This window comes from Thamnophis sirtalis, unplaced genomic scaffold, assembly GCF_051295495.1.
Source record: "Thamnophis sirtalis isolate CommonGarterSnake01/CBP01778 unplaced genomic scaffold, rThaSir2_p1.2 scaffold_5, whole genome shotgun sequence".
In the NCBI taxonomy this organism is placed as follows: domain Eukaryota; kingdom Metazoa; phylum Chordata; class Lepidosauria; order Squamata; family Natricidae; genus Thamnophis; species Thamnophis sirtalis.
The window spans coordinates 132878941-132898460 of record NW_028261385.1 but is presented as its reverse complement, the minus strand read 5'-3'; the positions used below and the strand labels follow the sequence as shown (position 1 = coordinate 132898460).

At 37.8% G+C, this 19520-nt stretch overlaps 1 protein-coding gene across 3 annotated transcripts; it reads right to left on the bottom strand.

Moving 5' to 3' along the window:
* Positions 1-414: 414 nt before the first annotated feature.
* On the bottom strand, positions 415-18404 carry NEK3 (NIMA related kinase 3). Of its 3 annotated transcripts, XM_014066592.2 has the most exons (15): positions 18315-18404; positions 17994-18164; positions 15664-15852; positions 14778-14871; positions 14525-14622; positions 12480-12563; positions 11280-11347; positions 11072-11158; positions 9677-9731; positions 8881-9081; positions 6077-6179; positions 4964-5068; positions 3225-3359; positions 1912-2032; positions 415-1010 (listed from the first exon to the last, which is right to left on the bottom strand). In XM_014066592.2, exons 3-15 carry the CDS (start codon positions 15778-15780, stop codon positions 890-892), a joined length of 1389 nt encoding a protein of 462 aa, XP_013922067.2. In that variant the 5' UTR covers positions 15781-15852; positions 17994-18164; positions 18315-18404; the 3' UTR covers positions 415-889. The 3 variants fall into 3 exon arrangements, with proteins under 3 accessions (XP_013922067.2, XP_087573065.1, XP_013922068.2); XM_087716939.1 differs by lacking the exons at positions 17994-18164; positions 18315-18404 and adding an exon at positions 17875-17961; XM_014066593.2 differs by lacking the exons at positions 17994-18164; positions 18315-18404 and having other exon boundaries at positions 14778-14855; positions 15664-15839.
* Between the last annotated feature and the right edge of the window lie 1116 nt (positions 18405-19520).

Sequence of the window (19520 nt, the reverse complement as noted above, 5' to 3'; positions counted from 1 at the left end):
TGCTAATTATAGTAAAATTACATACTCATTTTATTATATACTTAATAATTATTTATTTAACAACCGTAAGCTGCTCAGAATTTACTACAAGATGGGAAGCTATATAAATGTTTGAAATAAACAAAGAAGCAGGCTGTGGAGGATAACTAGATTCCTTGGCAAAAATCCTGATAGGACACCAGTGTAGTGGCAGGGTCGTTTGTTTGGTAATTATGCTGCCAATATCTATCCTGCTGAGGACCAATTGTTCAAGTCCTTGGGTTTCCTTTTTAGGATAAATAGGGCTCTCCAAGCACCAGCTCCCTAACTGCATTCAATGAATTAAGTTTATATAACTGAAGAATAAGAAGCAGAAATAGATGAAATACTTGGCTCCTGAAATCATAGTTATGAAAGACAAGTTTCCAGAAGACCTCATTTTGGAAATGAGGAAGAATTGAAATGAGTAGGTTTATTAACAATTCCAAAACACACAATCAAATAAAAAATGAGATATAATGGTAATATTGATCTAGATTCTGAAATCCAGACTCAATTTTCCCTGAAGCCTAGCCACCTTAAATCCAGCACTCCGAAAGGCCTAGGAATATGAAATGACAGAGAGGGACAACATGAAATATTCTGCTATCTATATCTCAGATTATGCTAATTCTAGTCCTCTAATATAGTACACTTCTGATTTTGATATATTTCCAATTTTGACAGAATATTTCTATACTTAGTAAAGAATTATGTGTTAAACATGCTTATTTTAGTATCTTTAAGAGGAATGTAATTGCTATACCTTTTTTACATCAAAAATCACTCAAATTAAATTTGCTTTCTCAAAGAAATATATCTGAAACCATTATGTGTCAATTTGTTTGTTACTGATAGTTGCTGAAATGGTTCAGCAATATTTTTGCACTGATACTGGATTATCTAATGGTACTTCTTTCTTCAGTTCCATTGGTTTGATTATCTTTTGCAATTCAGAAATCCAGTCTGGATCATCATCTGCTTCAAAATCCCTATGAAAATATAAAGAACAATTAAGAAAGGAAAGGGAGATTATCATTTAAAGAAATCCATAACTACTAAATACATATATTTTCTGATTAGAAACCCTCAGGACTCCTAGGAGGTATTTTTAAAATTAAAATTATTCTATAATTCTTTTGTACAATCTATTCTGTTGTCTATTACAGTCAAAATGCATACCTTATAATATGTGCTTGAAAGAAATTATTTTTCTCTGAGGAAAGTTTTGAATGTCTAAAGCAAATATTTATATATTTATGTTCTCTTTTTGCCTATCTGCTTTTTTGAGAACTTTCATTGGTCATACATCAGCTTTAGGATTCTGTTCTTAATAATCTTCAATATTTCTTTTGTACACAAAGACTACAAGGTATAAATCAAATACTTCTCTGTGCTAGTGGGCTCCTTAAAAATATAGAATAATAAATTTGTAACAACCACTATGGTCTTACATAAAAGGCAGATTGAGTTCAAATGTCATGTTCTGGTGATAGCATAATAGACGGTATGACAGATCACTCATGAAGACTTCCAATTTTTCATGTTTTAAGAGAGACTATAATTCCATGGGATTATAATAAAATTCATGTATCATAAAATTTATGATTCAAAATTTGTTCCACATATTACTTGTTATAGTATACCTGCTCCTAAATCAAATTAGGAATTTATCACATTGAGGGACAAGACTTCTGCCGATCGAAACAGAATTTGGGGGCACAGGGGGAAGAGGCACAGTTGGGGGGGATCTGAACTAAAAATAGATAAATACAACCCACAGTTGAAAAATGGCATGAAGCTACAATTGGATTTTTTATGAGACATGTTTACATTGAAGAAGAATAGAAAAGAATCCCAACAATCAGTTTTTCAAACTGCATTTCAACATACGTATCCTCTTCATCTGATCTAGGTTCAAGTCTCTCTGCATCCTCCATAAAAGTTTCACCATCTGGTTCATCAGATGTGTTGTTCTCTCCTGTGAGTGGTCCTCTCAGTAGGTCATCTGAGGCTTTGATATTTAAAAATCAGTGCAAATATTCATGGTTATTCTATTCTGGTATTTTAAAAATCAGTAAGAAAACCAATAAAACTGTGTCTTGTTCGGTTCCACCACAAAACCGCGGACGACAAAATCGCGGTCGACGAAAGCGCGCATTTGACGTCATCACAGCGTGACGAAAACATCGCGCTGTGATCGAAAAATGTAAAAATAAAGCGAAAACCTTACCCTAACCCCCCCAAACCTAAACCTAACCCTAACCCTTAACCTAAGCCTAAATCTAACCCTAAACCTAACCCTTAACCTAACGCTAAACCTAACGCTAACCTTTAACGTAACGCTAAACGTAACCCTAACGCTCTAAACCTAATCCTAACCCTTAACCTAACCCTAACCCTAACCCTAACCTTTATGTGAATCGGCTTGCTTTAATTTTATTTTTATTTCAATTTTTAATTTTTTTCGTCGCGCTGTGATGACGTCAAATGCGTGCTTTCGTCGATCACGCTTTTGTGGACCGCGGTTTTGATGGGTCATGGTCTTGTTCCTTATTTTTTTACATAGCACTTAAGCACAATTCCCACTGTCTCCTCATCCACCATCGATTTGATTCTCTATTCTCATCAGGAGAAATCAATGGCCTCATGAAAAGAAACAACCAAACAAGTACTCTATAGCTAAGATAATCCCCCCACCCGCTCTTTACGTCTTCCATCCAGAGCATCTATGATCCCCATTGCCTGCAAACCATACTAAAACCACCAGCTAACTTTAGCTCCTACTGAGACTCAGCACCAAGGTTTGATCACATCTTATCTTAAAAACCTCAGAGCAAGTAGACCAGTTCATTCTGGAACAGCAGGCAAAAGATTGATCATCATTGCTGCAACCAAGAGAGTGGTCTTCTGTAGCTCTGCTATAATTGACACACTACCTAACAACAAATCTCTGGGCATTCAGCAATAGCTGATATGTGGCTGTCCTGCTGCTCCACGGTGGGCACATTCACTATTTCCATCACTTTCGCTGCCACCACTATAACCTCTATTTGCCATTTTGGAGAATAGCATCCACTGCAGTTATAAGCCCACCACTAGTTCAGCTGAAATGTCAAAAGATGGTTCCACCTTCCCACTGAAAGTGCCATCCAGAGAATTCAAAGCTGGAATTCTTACTATGATGAGAAAAAAAAAAGATTTACCTGCTTTGTAGATAGTGTATGTCTTAAAAGCTAAGTTAACATCGGCATTGTGAAGAATATTCATCAAAGTCTGTGAAGGTTCCTTATCCCACTGTTTACGTTTGACATTTTCATCATATTTTCTCACAGAGCCACCTAATTAAAAGAACAGAAATATAGTATTACTGGAGAAATTATCCTTTTTCCTATCTCAAACTATAGAACTTAAAATAAACAAACTATTGCTAAAAACCTTCCAAAAAGAATGTTATAACATTGTAACACTACATACCATAAATAAGGCCACAAAAAATGAAACTTTTATTTAAACCAGTAATTCCCATTTTGGTGGTGGACAAGCAGAAATATATTCAATTTATTTAGTTATTATATGTTTAATGAACCCATAGCTTGGCTACAGCTTTGAAGCATGCTTATCTTTTGAAAGAAAGTACAGTGAAGCCGACCCATTATGGGTACAATTAATTCACTATCCTAAATTCATTGTTCTAAATCATATGCTTTAGCATCTTTAAAATTAAGTACACATCAGTATATCTTAAATAAAGATTTTGAGCAGAGAAAATCTGAGAACTGTATGTGCCATTCCAATCTGATCCCCCCCGCAAAACCCCCAAATGAAATAACATATGATGCAGCTCTATGGCAGAGATGTTGAAACTGCAGTTATAAATGTACAATTACTGTATGTAACAATGTTTTTTCTTACTATTTGCTTTCAATCACAAATGTTTGAAAAGCGTTAATGGGCTCTTGGATAATGCACATTATTCAAGCAGACTCACCTTTTAATGGTTAGTGATGACCCACCAAGAGACTACTTGTGGCCTGTGGTGAGATAGTCAATCTAAATAATCATTAAGGTCTTGTTTGTAACACATCTCTCAGTGAAGCCCAGTTCAAGATTTTTACACACAGAGAATGACCTGTGTCTGCCCTATCTACTATCCACAGTATAGATCGCCAAAAAAGGTAATAACCATCAACCTTAGTTTAGAATGAACCCAATCTTTCTGAACTCTTTGAGAATTACCATCTCTACCCTACTCTTGGTTTCTGCCCTCCCCAAAAGATGCCAAAAGTAGCAGAGAAGTTGGAAACAAATGACACAAAAGCAGGCAAATCATAAACCCACCTAGATTTGAGAAGACAGCATTAATTTAAAACTGACATTGTTTTCTGGAGTCAATTTCTAGTACCAGTCCCACCACTCGGATGCCTGGTACCATTCTCCCAGATCAGGGCAAAAACTGTTTCCAGATAAATTAGTGAAACATTATGGATAACCTAAATGCAGAATTATTTAATTAATCAAACAGAACTTTTTTCTCCCTCTGGTTTCCTCTCACGCCCTTAAAATAGTATCCTTTTGTCCCAGCTTTTTTAATAGTTTGTAGATTTAACAGGTTTGCGGAACCTATTTTTCTTTCCACATGCTGCGCACTGACATAAAAAATATGCAAGCCAAAAATGGTAATTCCAGTAGCGCTTGGCTGAAGATGTCTGCAATTTTACCTATGGGGGAAACTCACCCACTATTTCATCTGTATTCTCACTCTGTGCTGAAAATGTAGTCCTGAAAATTTCTCATTTAATATCTGACTGGTTCTTCTTACACTTCATTGTCTCTTACACAAGCTGAGATTATTGGGGCAGGCGTAGGACAGAATACCATCTTTAAAAGTGTCTCTAATGGCAAATAATATAAAATATGCAAATAAATATGCACATTATCTTACCTGTGTCCTCCTTGGTTGCAATACTGGAAGAAAGTAAAGGTGCATTTTCTAAAATTTTGATCACTGTACTGCATCTTCCTTTTTCCCATTTTTGTCTATGATGTCCTGGAAAAAAACAATACAGTCTTTAGAAAAAATCTTTTAAAGAAATGCTTTAGAAAAATTTGATAGAATCCTCAAACATTCACTAACTCTAACAGTATAGTATTTTGTATGGCTGAAATGTGGTTAAGCCCTTGAAAAAGAATAATTTTGTACAAACAACAGTGATCTTTTTTTCATATTAATCCTTATTTCCTACCAATCTGCTTCTAAGGCAGAGGTACCTCCAGCATCCTATTTGTGGACCCCCAGGATCCAGTATCTTGCCATTGACTGAAAACACAATGACTGTCTCCCTCTCCTATTTCTGCCTTTAAAATCTAAAACACAAAAAGGAGCCAAAAAATCACCTTGACAATTTGTGATGGCATCCAGGACATCCCTAACCCAACCCTAATATTGTAGAAGTTGTTCTTTAAATGTTTCAGACTTTCAATAATATATTGGAAACGCACAACTATCTTCAGGAAGTAGAGAAGAAATCCCTGTTGAATAATCTTTGGTTCACACAATTCAGATTTTATCTTCTATAACCCTGCCCCATAATTAAAAAAAGTTTTAAGCATTAAAATATAAGAAAGTAAAGCCTATTGTAGGATCCAATCAGTGGGGGCAGAGTTTTAGTCTTCCGAGCTTTCGGATTAGTGCTCGAGCCTATCCTCAGGGAACTTCTCTCTAGCAGAAGCTGAAGAGTCTGAGTCTGATCCCAGTGACTGACCCAAACTGGATTCTGTAACATCATCCTGGGACACATATATTTGTCTTCATTCACAAACAAAAACTATATTTGGAACCTTAAGGAAAAGGTGTTTGAAAAAATCTCCACTATGATATACCTACCAATCTTCTTTATTGTTTGAAAGTGCAATCCTACTCAGAAACAAGTCTCACTGAATTGTCAGAAAAGCTTTAATCATCTACAGTGGTGGTGTAGGCCACACACTCTTATGAAAGCTAATCTCAGACCATGGCCTCCAAACAGATCATTTCTGAATTCAACATATACGGTACCTTTTTGATCCACACTTGTTTTCTTCAATTCCATTTCACTGAAGTTCTTGGAGATGACTTCTGTCTCTGAATTCTTGCTTCCTGCATACGTACCATCCTCCTTCTTAAGATTAAGATATCATTATTAACTGAACAACCTAAATAAAGTTGAGAGTCATACTATACTCAATATTATATGAGTAAGCATCCATTAACATAAAAGGACTTTCCTGTGCTCTTATGCTCACTTCACATATGGTCACTATATTTGCTCAGACTGATCCTTAAAACTCTTGAGCAAATATAAAAACTGCATATGAGTAAGACGGTTCACCGACAAAAGGGCGACTGATAAAAGCACGCCCGATGAAACCGCGGTGACAAAACCGCAAGTTCTAAACTGCGCTGACAAATGAGCGCTGGAGCGCGCCGACAACAGCATGCCGACAGAAGCGCGATCTAAACCTAACCCTAACCCTGACCCCTAACCCTTACCTTAACTTAAATCACGCTTCTGTCGGCGCGCTGTTGTCGGCGCGCTGTTGTCGGGCGCGTATTTGGGACAGGGGGGGTATCTACTCTCAGGAAAATCAGGAAAGAAAAGTACGTCTGTGGGAAAAGTCATTTAAATACATCCCTTTTTATCAGGGGAAAAATTAAACACATTCCTGAATACCAACTATTTAGTAATTAAACGGTATGCTGTCAAACACAAAAAAGAATCTTGATCTCAAATGCCAAGTGACATTCACTGTAAAAAAGAATGATTTGGTTTTAGGAAGTGAAGTGCCAGAATAGATTCCTGACATACTGTTTGAGAAAGACAAAGTCTGATTGAACATAAAAGTCCATGTTCAGGATTATGCTGTGATGATTAGAATGGTAAATCCACCAGCCCAGTTTAAGATGCTATGGTCTTGCTGGAGAGGGGTGGGTTACAGAAATATCGGCAGGGACATTGTGAAGAATGCTCCAATTATTAAGTCTGCTCAGAGCTGAAGTCTGAATGGGATAGTCCATTTGAAGTGCCTGGGTCACGGTCTTGTGAAATTATCTAGGATGAAATAGTGTGTGATTCTGATAGTGATGTGGCAGGATCCTCTAAACAACGAGGATCTGCTTGATAGACCTAGGCCCCTCCTCCACTACTAAAGCTATTTGGGAGGTAACCTATTGCCCAGTTCAAACAGTTGTGCAAGCTTCTTTCAGAGAAAAGTGTTTCTTTCAATCTTGTAAAAGCTGGTAGTGTATCCCCTCCTCAAAAAGCCATCGTTCGCCTTAGTGATTTGGGATAATTATCAATCCTTTTAAGGAAGTTTTTGAGAAGTGGTTAGAAGGGAGCCAATTATCTGGGTCTATTTCACCCTAGTTTTAGGGTGGATTCAGTATGGAGATGGCATTAGTCACATAGCTGATGGCATCTGATGACGCCACAATGGTGGTATGTCCATCCTTGTGATTTCTCAGTGGCTTTCAATATCCTCAATCACGGTATCCTGCATCAGCTGCATGGTTTAGGAATTATGGACAGCACATTATGGTTTTCTTTGACTGGTGAATTCCAGTCAGTGTAAGCAAAAGAGAGAAGTCTCATAATGAGCCCCTCATCTATGGGATGCCTCAAAGCTTGATGCACTCTCTCGCCTCCTATTAACTTCTACAGGAAAACCCTCAATCTTGCAAAAACAAAATGGCTATGGATGTTTGTCCTCCTCCTTCCAAATCTGGAAATGGAGACTTTTCATTTTTAGATTGGGATTGAGTTGCACTTCCCCATTTAAAACTGCTGCCCAATCTGGAGTTATCTCACAGTTCCTGCTCAAAGATCAGTTGGTAGCTGCGGCCAATAGGGCCTGAGCCCAACTACAACCAGTGCATCACATGTGCTTGTTTCTAGATTGGGAGGCTTTTCAAATAGAAACCTGTTCTGACCCCCTCCTCCATCCAGTAACGAAAGCTGAGACAAGCTTAACTGGAATGTACTTTAATAGCAAGAAACCAAAACCTCGGTGGCTGAAAGCCAAGGATAACAAACAGATAAGGACCTTGGCAGCAACTCAGACAAACCTTGGCAGCAATCCAGCCTGCCAAGTTAGTTACAAAAGTTCTCTTTAGTCAATGCGTTGACTTCTGCAAGAGGGGCGTGTGCACAAGTAGTCTTTTTATAGTCTGGAGAGGAGCCTAATGACCACCAGCTGAGTGCAATTACCTCCTGTACTTGCGTAATTGTTCCTGATGCCTATTAGCTCTTCGATTCCGGGCATCCAGGAACAACTCACTGCTGGCTTCTGGATCACTCTCTCTTGTCTCCTCCCCACTGGTCCAAGGCTTAGGTGCCACCTGGTGGCCAACCAGTCTCTCTGCGCCCTGCTCGGAGGGTCCTCCACATCCTCCAGAGCCAACTCATAGGGCCCCTCGCTGTCGGAGTCTGGTGGCAGCTCCAACGGCTCCTGCTGGGCCACAACAGTAACCCATACACTAGTCATCTCACAGTTAGACCAATGTAATGCACTCCATGTGGGACTGTCCCTGGAGACTTCATGGAAACTACAGCTGGTCCAGTTTGCAATGGAATGGGTAATTTGGGCATGCTTTGATATGCTGATGTGGTACCTTTGGAGAAGAAACTTGGAGAGAGGAACTCATACAAAGACAGCATTTCCCTAACTCACATTTTTGTGAATGACTGTGGCAACTGTTTCTGCCAAGGAAAAGTTGTAGCTTTCTAAAGAGCTGTCACTAGGTACAGCAAGTGTGCCCACATGGGGCATGAAGCACTGTTGCTGCTTCTGACCCAAATACAATATTCATTTATATGCTATTACCTCTGGTAATGACGATTGTCCAATACATTTTGCCAGGCACTTTCTTGCAAGAATTGTACTAGCTGATGGGCGGTACTTGGGATTCATCTTGAACATCTGCTTTATCAAATAGTGAAGTTCATAGCTATAGTGTGATGGAAGTGGATTGTAGTATCCTTTACATGTCTTAAGTATAAGATGTTTCCAACTCTTAGCCTGAAACTAAATTTAACAAATACAGGAAAAACATACAGCTTAGTAGTACTAACATTTTTAGTTTATTAAAAACTCTACAAAAAATTATTCATATCATTTTTGCACAATTCTAACAGTGCATGATACATTGGAAATAAGAATTATATTGTCAGGAATAAAGGCAGTGCGACAGAAACCAGTGATTCCTAAGCTTGGGCAAACTTGGCAGATATTTTGGCAGATGTTTTCTGTTATTTGATTTCATTCTTCTCGAAAATAAAAAAATAAGCTAGGTGGTTTCAGATCAATGAGATTTTTGCTCAGAAACATTCTGAATGTGGGATTTTGTCTCTGGGGAGTTAAGATTTTTTTTCCTCTCTGATATGAAACCTGACACTTAAGATATGATGTATTTTTTGCTTTTCAATCTCATTTATTTCTTTGCATGTTTACTGTGTGGCCTACAGGGCTAATTATTAGTGTCATTAGATCAAGCTACATTATGTTGTTCTATACACATTCCAGTATGTATATGTTACAAAATTAAGTGTTGCTCACTGTGGGGAAAACACATAGAAACTGCATCTTTTCCTGGAAATAAAACATAAAAAAGAATACTCACTGGATGTTTTAAGGTACACAGCTCATATAAAACACAGCCCAGAGACCAAATATCACTAGAAAAGCAAGATTTAAATATGTTAGCTTGAGATCACAATTAGCATGAATAAAAATTCTGCTAAAAGTTTGCTAATTTTTTATTTTATATATTTATTTTGCTAAAAATAAGTTAGGAGAAAACTAAGTTTTTTCTTTCTAAAGTGCTGCATGAGGAATTAAAAATAGCCATGTCAGATGGAATGTTGGGTACTGCAAAAACATGTATTGTAATGTGAAGCAGTTCTTCCCAATTGTTGTAATCACAACAAGAGTTTAATATAACAAAATAAAGAATTGTAGAAAACAGGGGTTGCTGAACTTTCCCCCCTCTAAACACCAATGAGGAGAAACTGGAAGAGAGAAGCAATAAAGCATTGAAGCAGAAAACAGAACGAAATCTTAAATAGGCTCCTGAACCCTACCAAAATGTTATGTCTGTTTTTCTCCCATAGCAAATCAACATGTTAGATGTTGAAATTAAAATGCAACTAGACACGATGACAAATGAGCTCAATTCTGATCCTGCCAATAGAACAAGATTGGTGTAATTTAAAGGACAGCATGGAGAAGGTGAAGAGAAAATCTTCTCTTACGTACTCAGTTTCTTACTAGAACATGTTTCCTTACTATTAATGCTACTATTTTCAATATCAATTCAATTCTTCCTGAATGAGACTGAGTTTATTTTTTTCAGAAGCAGCATATTCCTACTAAGTTTATTTGGGGGGGGACAAGTAAGTATAATTTTAATATCTTCCTGCCAACATTTGAGATAATAACTTTTGTTATTATGATCACTGATTAAAAAATTATACAGTAACATAACAAAAGTTAATAGATGGAGAGAAAAACTCAAAATAGTAAATTGTTTCTTCAAAGTGGAGTTCCTATTTATGGGCTGTACACATGCACTTAGTAATTTAAACAACGTATTAAAAAATCAGTCCAATAGGATCTGTTTGCTCCACCCAAGAATGTTTTCTTGAGCAGTCAGGCTCCATGTCACATAAGCAAGATACTTATATAATTGTTTCAAAATTTCGGGGGACATTAACTCTAGCATGCTATAAGGATCCACCCAGATTTGAGGTTATTAAAACTTCCTTATGAAGTTATCTTTTGTATAAAATACATTCCCCCTTACTTACATTATTTAAAAATATTTTGAAGAAAATTATTTTTTTAAGTTCTATCTGTTATTTCTTGCCACAAGTGCATAAAATATTAAGTTTTGAATTATGTTTGTAAATTGAGTAATATTCTCAAATTGTGAGCACTCTATACAATTTTTCCATTAGTTCTCCAATATTAGAGAGTTTTAAAATCAAGATTCTTATAGATTTTGATTAATTCTTACCTTTTATTGTTGTATGGCAAATTCTCCCAAATTTCTGGAGGCACATAATAAGGAGTCCCTACATATGAACAAGCATATGCCATGGGGCTAGTCCAAAAACAAATATAAATGTTAGTGATGAACTGATGAATATTGCAACAGCAACCAGCTGTTAGATTTTTTTTTAAAGTCAAAATAAATTTCTGAGCCCAATTTAACATATACTTGCCTTTTAAGAAGAACTGCAGATCCAAAGTCTCCCAGTTTTATTTTTCCATTTTGTGTGAGAAATACATTCTATATTATGAAACAAAAATAAGATGGATTTCATTCTCTGTACAGTGTATTACCATTTGTATTTATAGCATCAACCCTATTTAATGACCCTATTAATAGTACGGTATATACAATGTTCAACTCCATGTTCTAGATTAAGGTTCATTAATAAATATAATTAATGCTTTTCATTATTATGGTTCATCACACATAATGAATCAATCAGATATTTAGCCTGGATCCGACATTTTTATCCACTCATTGAGTCCTTTCCAAGGCCCTTGGGTAGGCAGTTGATTTTGTTTGATGGTGTTAAACATATTGTTGCAGTTCCAAGTGAAATTGCCTTTTGCAATTGACTGACTCATTTTGTCAATGCCAATGGTTCCAGATGTTTTGGGATTGAAGCTGAACCCAAGATGCCCTTGCTTTCTTCTTCCTCTTACTACTATTATTTCCAAATATTAATCACGATGTTCCAACTCAGCCTAAATGGAAAACTCCCTTAGTAAATCACATTAAAAAAATCAACTTATTTCAGATAATGAATCTCACACAAATGGACTTCAAATAATCTCTATACTTATCTCATTGGCTAAAGCACATACCTCCATTTGACTGTGACCTTGGACTCAAACAAGAGAGACAGACCATTCTGGAGACAGGGGGTACATTTGGAATTTTGAGACCATGTTCAGGGAGCATGCTCAATGAATAGTTCCCTATTTTAGAATATCTGTCAGAGTGTATTATACCAGTAATAACTCATTCATTTATCAGAAAGTAACCAGCTCTCTGCATTACAATACCAATTAGAAATTTATGGAGCATGGATCACCCTGATATTAAAGGCTTGTGCCTTGATATGCAGTATGAAAACTATTGATTTATTTCAATTAACATAATATTTAAGTTAAGTCAATAAGGAATCCAGTGAGCATGAACAGAGATGACTTGGAAAATACCGGTACCCTTTGTTATTGGTATGTGTATGGTTTGATAAAAAAGGGAATACATATAAATATTTGTACATAATTAAAGCAATAATAAACTGACATTTGTAGTAGAGATAGTTTTATAGTTTTCAACTTTCTAAACAGGAAATGCCTGGTAGTAATTTTATAGTAAAACCTACTGAGGAAATTCAAATTACCTTTGATTTGATGTCTCTGTGCAATATATGTTTCTCATGAATATAATTTACACCCAAACATATTTGTGCAAACCATTTAAGTATCTGTGAGAGAGACAAAATACAGCAAATGAAAATGAACTGAACTATAAAAGCAAGTACTCTACAATGATATTGGTCAGTAGCCATACAATTTGATACAATAGGTGAAATCAAGCAACTATTTCAAAATATTCTACTGCTAATCTGCATTGGTACTGTGGATACTACTAATTCAGTATTTAGTTTATATATGAACCTGGTTAATCTCCAAGAAGTTTTAAATTGGATTCTATGGTGGAACATTGAAACATGTTCCACCATAGAAATGATACTTTACTGCATCTAAAAATGTTTAATTAAATCCTTATTCAAACCTGAAATCAAAAGAAGTGAATATGGATACCATCTACAGTAGGGTCCCCACCCCCAGTCTGTGGACTGGTACTGGGCCACGGCATGCCAGAAACCAGTCTGCGCAACAAGCAAACCTCCATCCATGAGATACAGGCAGCACATGAAACCATGCCCCTTCCGGTCTATGGAAAAACCTCTCTCCATGGGACTGGTCCCTGGTGCCCAAAAGGTTGAGGGCCACTGATCTACAGGATGTAAAGTACATTTCCAGATTCTAAAGGATGAAAACTGTCCTTTATCTTTTACAAATACACCCATGCAAAATATGTACAAAAAACAAAATATAATTTTGAAGTGATTTATTCTTTAAAATATTTACTTTTCAAAATGAAGTTATAAATTCTGCCTGATCTGCCATGCTGATACAAAAGATTGTGTAATATTGTATAAAGAAACTCTATATTAGTGTCCCTGTAGAAAGAGAACTGTATTTATCTGCAGAAGCTAAAATGGAGCATCTTTCCAGACTAACAAATTTTACCTGATTAAGGGACCTGCGGCTCTCAAAAATGGATGCCATTTAATAACACTAGTTAATTGGAAAAGCTGATACCAATTTCCGATTTTTGGGCTATAAGTGGCATAATCATGATAAGATTATCCCTTTTATCGCAATTTGGGAGTCCTCCTGGACCCACAGCTGACTTTTGAACACCACTTGTTGGCTGTGACCAGGGGGGCATTTGCCCAGGTTCGCCTGGTGCACCAGTTGCGTCCCTACCTGAACCGGGAGGCCCTCACTACAGTCACTCGTGCCCTTGTGACCTCTAGACTGGACTACTGCAACATGCTCTACATGGGGCAGCCCTTGAAGAGCATTTGGCGACTCCAGCTTGTCCAGAATGCAGCCGCGCGAGCGATTGTGGGTGCACCTCGGTTCACCCACGTAACACCTATCCTCCGCGAGCTGCACTGGCTGCCTATTGGTCTCCGGATACGCTTCAAGGCGCTAGTCGTCACTTATAAAGCCCTTCATGGTATTGGACCTGGGTACTTGAGAGACCGCCTGCTGCCAATTACCTCCTCTAGACCGATTAGATCCCACAGATTAGGCCTCCTCCGAATTCCATCCGCCGGCCAGTGTCTACTGGCGACTACTCGGAGGAGAGCCTTCTCTGTGGCCGCTCCGACCCTCTGGAACGAACTCCCCGTGGAGATTCGAACCCTCACCACCCTCCAGACCTTCCGCAAAGCCCTCAAAACCTGGCTATTCCGACAGGCCTGGGGCTAAAAAGCTTCTACCCCCTTCTCGAATGGTATGACTGTTGTGTGTTTTAAATTATGTATTGTTGCGCGTTGTTTTAATTTTTGTCTGTATCCCCCTCCCTTAGTTGAGTTGTGAGCTGCCCTGAGTCCCCTTCGGGGGAAAAGGGCAGCATATAAATAAAATAAACATTAAACATTAAACAACATTTACTTTGTACTTTATATTCTTTGTATTTAGTTCTACTTTAAAAACATTTTTGGTCTACTGCTATGATTACAACAATAAATCAAGGGTATTAATAAAGGAGAGACTATTTCTCTACAGCCTATGAACACCTACCCCAACATTCATCAAAGTTTCCCATTTCAACTATTTAAAACTTTAAATATATTTGGATTCTTACCAAATCTTCAGGAAACAATTTCCCCTTCTGAAATTTAATCTTTTGTAGGAGATCTCCGCCCTCACAATATTCCATCACTATATGCAAATGTCCATCAGCTAATTTTTAAATAATTTTAAAATTCATTAGTATTACATCAAGTGAAATGTAACAAAGAGTAAACATCAACAAGATGAAAAGACATTTGCAATTCAGAAAATTGAATAATGCAATTGTAACATGTAATATTAATTATTAAAGTGCACATATTTACCTTCAAAAGAGTCTCCATACATTACAATATTTGGATGATTCATTTTAGCCAATATTATAGATTCATTCCAGGACTTTTCTATATGGAAGACAGACTAAAAATATAGTACTTGTAAGTAAAAAAAACAACAACATTGTTTTATACTTTCCTTATTGTATTTTTTGCTTTTGCTCATCAAAGTGGCTTAATATTTATGAATATAGTAAAATAATATTTAGAACAAATTTAAAAGCATCCTTCAAAAGAAATTTACAGTAGCGAGAAAAACAATCACAAAGAACCAACCATTTAGCAAAGGGAATCAGTATATAAAATTAAGCAAAAATTTGATAAAAAGCAAATGAAAACGTTATTTAACAAGACATTGCCACCAGAACAAAGAAAGAGAGCAGAGCAATTTCTTGAGGTAACAAAGTTGTTCAGGGCACCAGTAATGCAAAAGTTGTTTTATTATTTATCATCAATCAAATATCTGAAGGCAATGGTAGTTGTTAAATGGGGATCAGCTATGGGAATTATAAATGTTTCATCTCAGATGAAATTGAGAACAAAAATTGGGACAAAAATTATAACCATAATTTCTAGGTATCCTGGGCTTGATTTGGGCACAATCTTATACCAGAAATTATTAAACTAGCTTGCTTTCAAGATCCTTGAAGGTAGCATTCTTTAAGCAAAGGTACCTGGATGGAAATTATTCTTGTTGGACAAGCAATATACTATTAGTTATAGGTACAGATTATTTTGATCTTGAACCATAAAGAGTTTTAAGGGTAACAATGAACACTTTGAATTGTACATGAAAGCCAATTGACAAATATTGCAATGCTCTAACTAGTAGGATTATATGGGTAAAAGAGAAGAATTAAGGGAAGGAAGTAGTTACCTTGGGAAGTCTTATCTCTTTCATTGCATACTTCTGTCTTGTGCTTTTATGCTGGACCAAGAGGACTCTACCAAATGATCCTTCCCCAAGTTCCATTAGTACATTGTAATTCTCCATGATAATCAAACTGCTTCAGTTTTTGTCTTCAGAAAGCTTAGCAGGTTCAATGTTTCCTTTCACCAAAATTTCCTAGTAACAAGTATCAAAATAATAAAAGATATTATTGATTATCAATTCATCTTTATGCTATACTCCCATTTCTCTCTCTCCAACTTCAAAACTAAAAGCTTTGCAAATTATTAAAGTATTTATATACCGTATTTTTCAGAGTATAAGATGCATCTTTTTTCCTCAAAAAAGAGGCTGAAAATCTGGGTGCATCTTATACATTGAATACAGCATTTTTTGCCTCCTGAAGCCCCACCCCTTCACAAAAATCGCCATGCATACCTTTATGGAGGCTTTCAGAGAGCTCCTGGGGGCTGGGGAGGGCAGAAATGAGCAAAAAATGGGGGTTTGCCCCCTCAGCCCCCAGCAGCACTCTATAAGTCTTCATAAGGCTATGCATGCAATTTTTTTGACAAAAAACAGGCCATTTTTTGCGAAAAACAGGCCATTTTTTGCTCATTTTTGCCCCCCAGGAGAATTCTGCAAGCCCCCACCCAAGGCTATTCATGCCTTTTATTTGAAAAAAAAAAAGGGCCAATTTTTGCAAAAAACGTGCCGTTTTTGGGAGGTTTGCAGAGTGCAAAAACTACTTTTTCGTAAAGCTCTTTAGTTAGAGTGATTGATGAGAATTAGATTGATCAAGTGCTGTGCCAGCAGAAACAAGTCTTAGGTGCTGCAGGTTGTCAGCGATTTCCTTCTCTAGCACATGGATAAATACACCTGGAAACATCTACCTACCTACCTACCTACCTACTCTCTCTCTCTCCCTTCCTACCTACTGTATTTCTCTCTCTCTCTCTCTCTCCCTGTCTACCTACCTACCTACTCTTTCTCTCCCTACCTACCTACTGTATTTCTCTCTCTCTCTCTCTATCCTTCTACCTACCTACCTACTCTCTCTCTACCTACTATATTTCTCTCTCTCTATCCCTCTACCTACCTACCTACCTACCATATTTCTCTCTCTCTCCCTCTCTCTCCATCTACCTACCTACTTTTTTTCTTAATTTGCCTCTTCAAAACCTTGGTGCGTCTTATACTCCAAAAATATGGTACTTATGTGTATAACCAGTAATTATCCAATTTAGCTATTTTTCCAATCTGCTAACTGAAGACCTCTGGATAATGCAGATCTCTTTATTTAACCCTACACTCTTTGGTTTCCCTTGAATTAGAAACCAGTGGCAGCTCATAATTGGTAGTGATTTTTCCAAAAATATATAAATGAAATATAATAGGAAATAACTCCTATACCACCAAGCAGAATAATCTCAAGACATCAGATTTCCAAGAGATGCATAGACAGCTATTACAAACTACAGTGACATCAAAATCATGAGATTATTATATAAAAATACATTATTTTTATCAATCATGTCCCAATATGTGGTGCAAATACCTGGTGACATCACATCCCCATTTTCCTGCTTTATACTCTCATCTATGTAAAGAAATTTAAATATTAGTCAACTTCAATGAGTAAACCCAATTAATCCCTTTCTTGGGCAACATTCAATCTACTTCTAAGTATGTATCTGTTTCTTCATCCAACTCTGATAAATCAAGGACATAATTTGGGGGCATTATGCTTGTGTTCAGCCATAATCGTTAAACTGTGAAACCCATATCAATCATGTCTATAGGTAGTCCTTGACTTACGACCACAACTGGAACTAGCAAGATGGTTAAGTGAGTTGAGCCCAATTTTACCACTTTTTGCCATGGTTGTTAAGCGAATCACATGGTCATTAAGTGAACCCAATTCCCCGAATTGACTATGTTGTCAAAAGCTGGCTGGAAAGCTCCTAAATGATGATCCCATGACAATACAACTGGACAATGTGACTGTTATAAATACATGCTTGGTGGCCAAGCACCCAAGTTGTGATCAACCCCCAAAGGCAGCAGTTACAGTACATCAAGAAAACGAAGTGTTGATCAATATAGGGCATTTTTTCAGCGCCGCACACACACACAAATACACACACCCAAACACACACACACACACAAACACAGGATTTCGGAAGAGGGTGGAATACAAACCCGAGGTGCAGTAGGCTTTTTTATTTCCTTCGTTTTAGCTCTACAAGAGAGAGCAAGGAATGTAGAGAACTATCATTAATAGCGTTTTTCACTCTCAGTAAGAGTACTAAGAGACCTACCGGCTCTGAATGCCGTCGCTGGTCTGGGAGGCAAAGGACACGAATTGTTCCAACCCCTCCTTTTCAGGGACGGGAGGGCGGAGGCTGAACGTCGTGAAGAAACCTCAAACTCATCCCTGCATCCAGCTAGTAATTCTCACCCTCCATTCCAGTTCGGGGAAGCCAGTTCCGCTGAGGGGAGAAAAGGGAGCTTTTTTAGCTCTTTTGACCGAGGCAGCCGTAAAGTAGGGATCCTCTTCTTACTAGGATACTTTAGATGCACGCAACCTGCTCGCAATGGCCCTCTCCCTTAGGACGTCCGCCCGCTCCCCGGTGGCCTACCGAGACGCTGCAAAGTCGGATCGAGCGATTCTTTGCACCTCTCGGCCCAGCGAGGTCAGCGGCGTAGACAAAGTACAGAGGGTGGAGGCAATGGTCCCGAAGGGCGTGGTTTCGATGGGAAGCACAAAGCTTTGTTTTGCAAGGGGAGTAGAAGATCGCCGATAGAAGCTAGGTCTCCTCCGAGTAGATTTTCTCCCAGGGATCCCTTTAGAAGTGATTTTGATCATGGACTTCTTGGTAAGCCCATGAACTACTAGACTGCTGCTGCCCACGAGGTTGTGTTACTGGAGCCCGTTTCAATCATAGGGAGGTCAAATGCTGGGAATAAAAGGGGTTCTGTGTTTGAACTGCTCCTCCCCACAATACACACATCCAAATCCTGCTATGCTGCTTCACCGGGCTGGTGGTGGGAGTTTCCTGAGTCTATGCGAAGACAGTATATGTCCCATGAAGTCACCTAAGGCAGGGGTCTCCAACCTTGGCAACTTTATGACTTGTGGACTTCAATTCCCAGAATTCCTCAGCCAGCGCATGCTGGCTGAGGAATTCTGGGAGTTGAAGTCCACAAGTCATAAAGTTGCCAAGGTTGGAGACCCCTGACCTAAGGCATGGAGGTCGTCTCCAGCTGCCCACTTGCATCGGGCAATCATATGGGAAGGAGCTGGAGGCAGAGGGTCACAATGGCAAAATCTCACACTTTGCAGAAGCAGTGATGTCTACCCAAAACTAATATGGACAATATGAAGTGACTGAAGAAGAGCTGAAGAACTTTTGGAGCATTGTGGTAATGAGGCTAATGGCATGAAGAGATTAAAACCCTGAGGATGTCTGCTTGTTGATGTTGCCATACATTAAAAGACCATCAAAGCTGTAAAGGCAAAATTACAATGAGAACATGGGAAAGCTCAACAGAGTGAATAAAATGAATTGATTACACATTGAATCTTAAGCATCAATAAACTGAAATGGTCTGTAATCAGGTAGTTTCAATTAAGAGGATAGTTTTACTATTCAGGACATGAAAAACAAAGGAATGTCATTGCTTTCATAGTCAAGGCAGTTAATGGCCAAATAATACTAATTAACCTTTAATATGGTTATCCTAGTTTATGATGGAAAGGAATGTAATGAATTTTGCGAGTTCAGATGTACTGCTTGTGGATAGAAGCTAGTATGCCAAGATTGAAAATATTGAGGAAAATATCT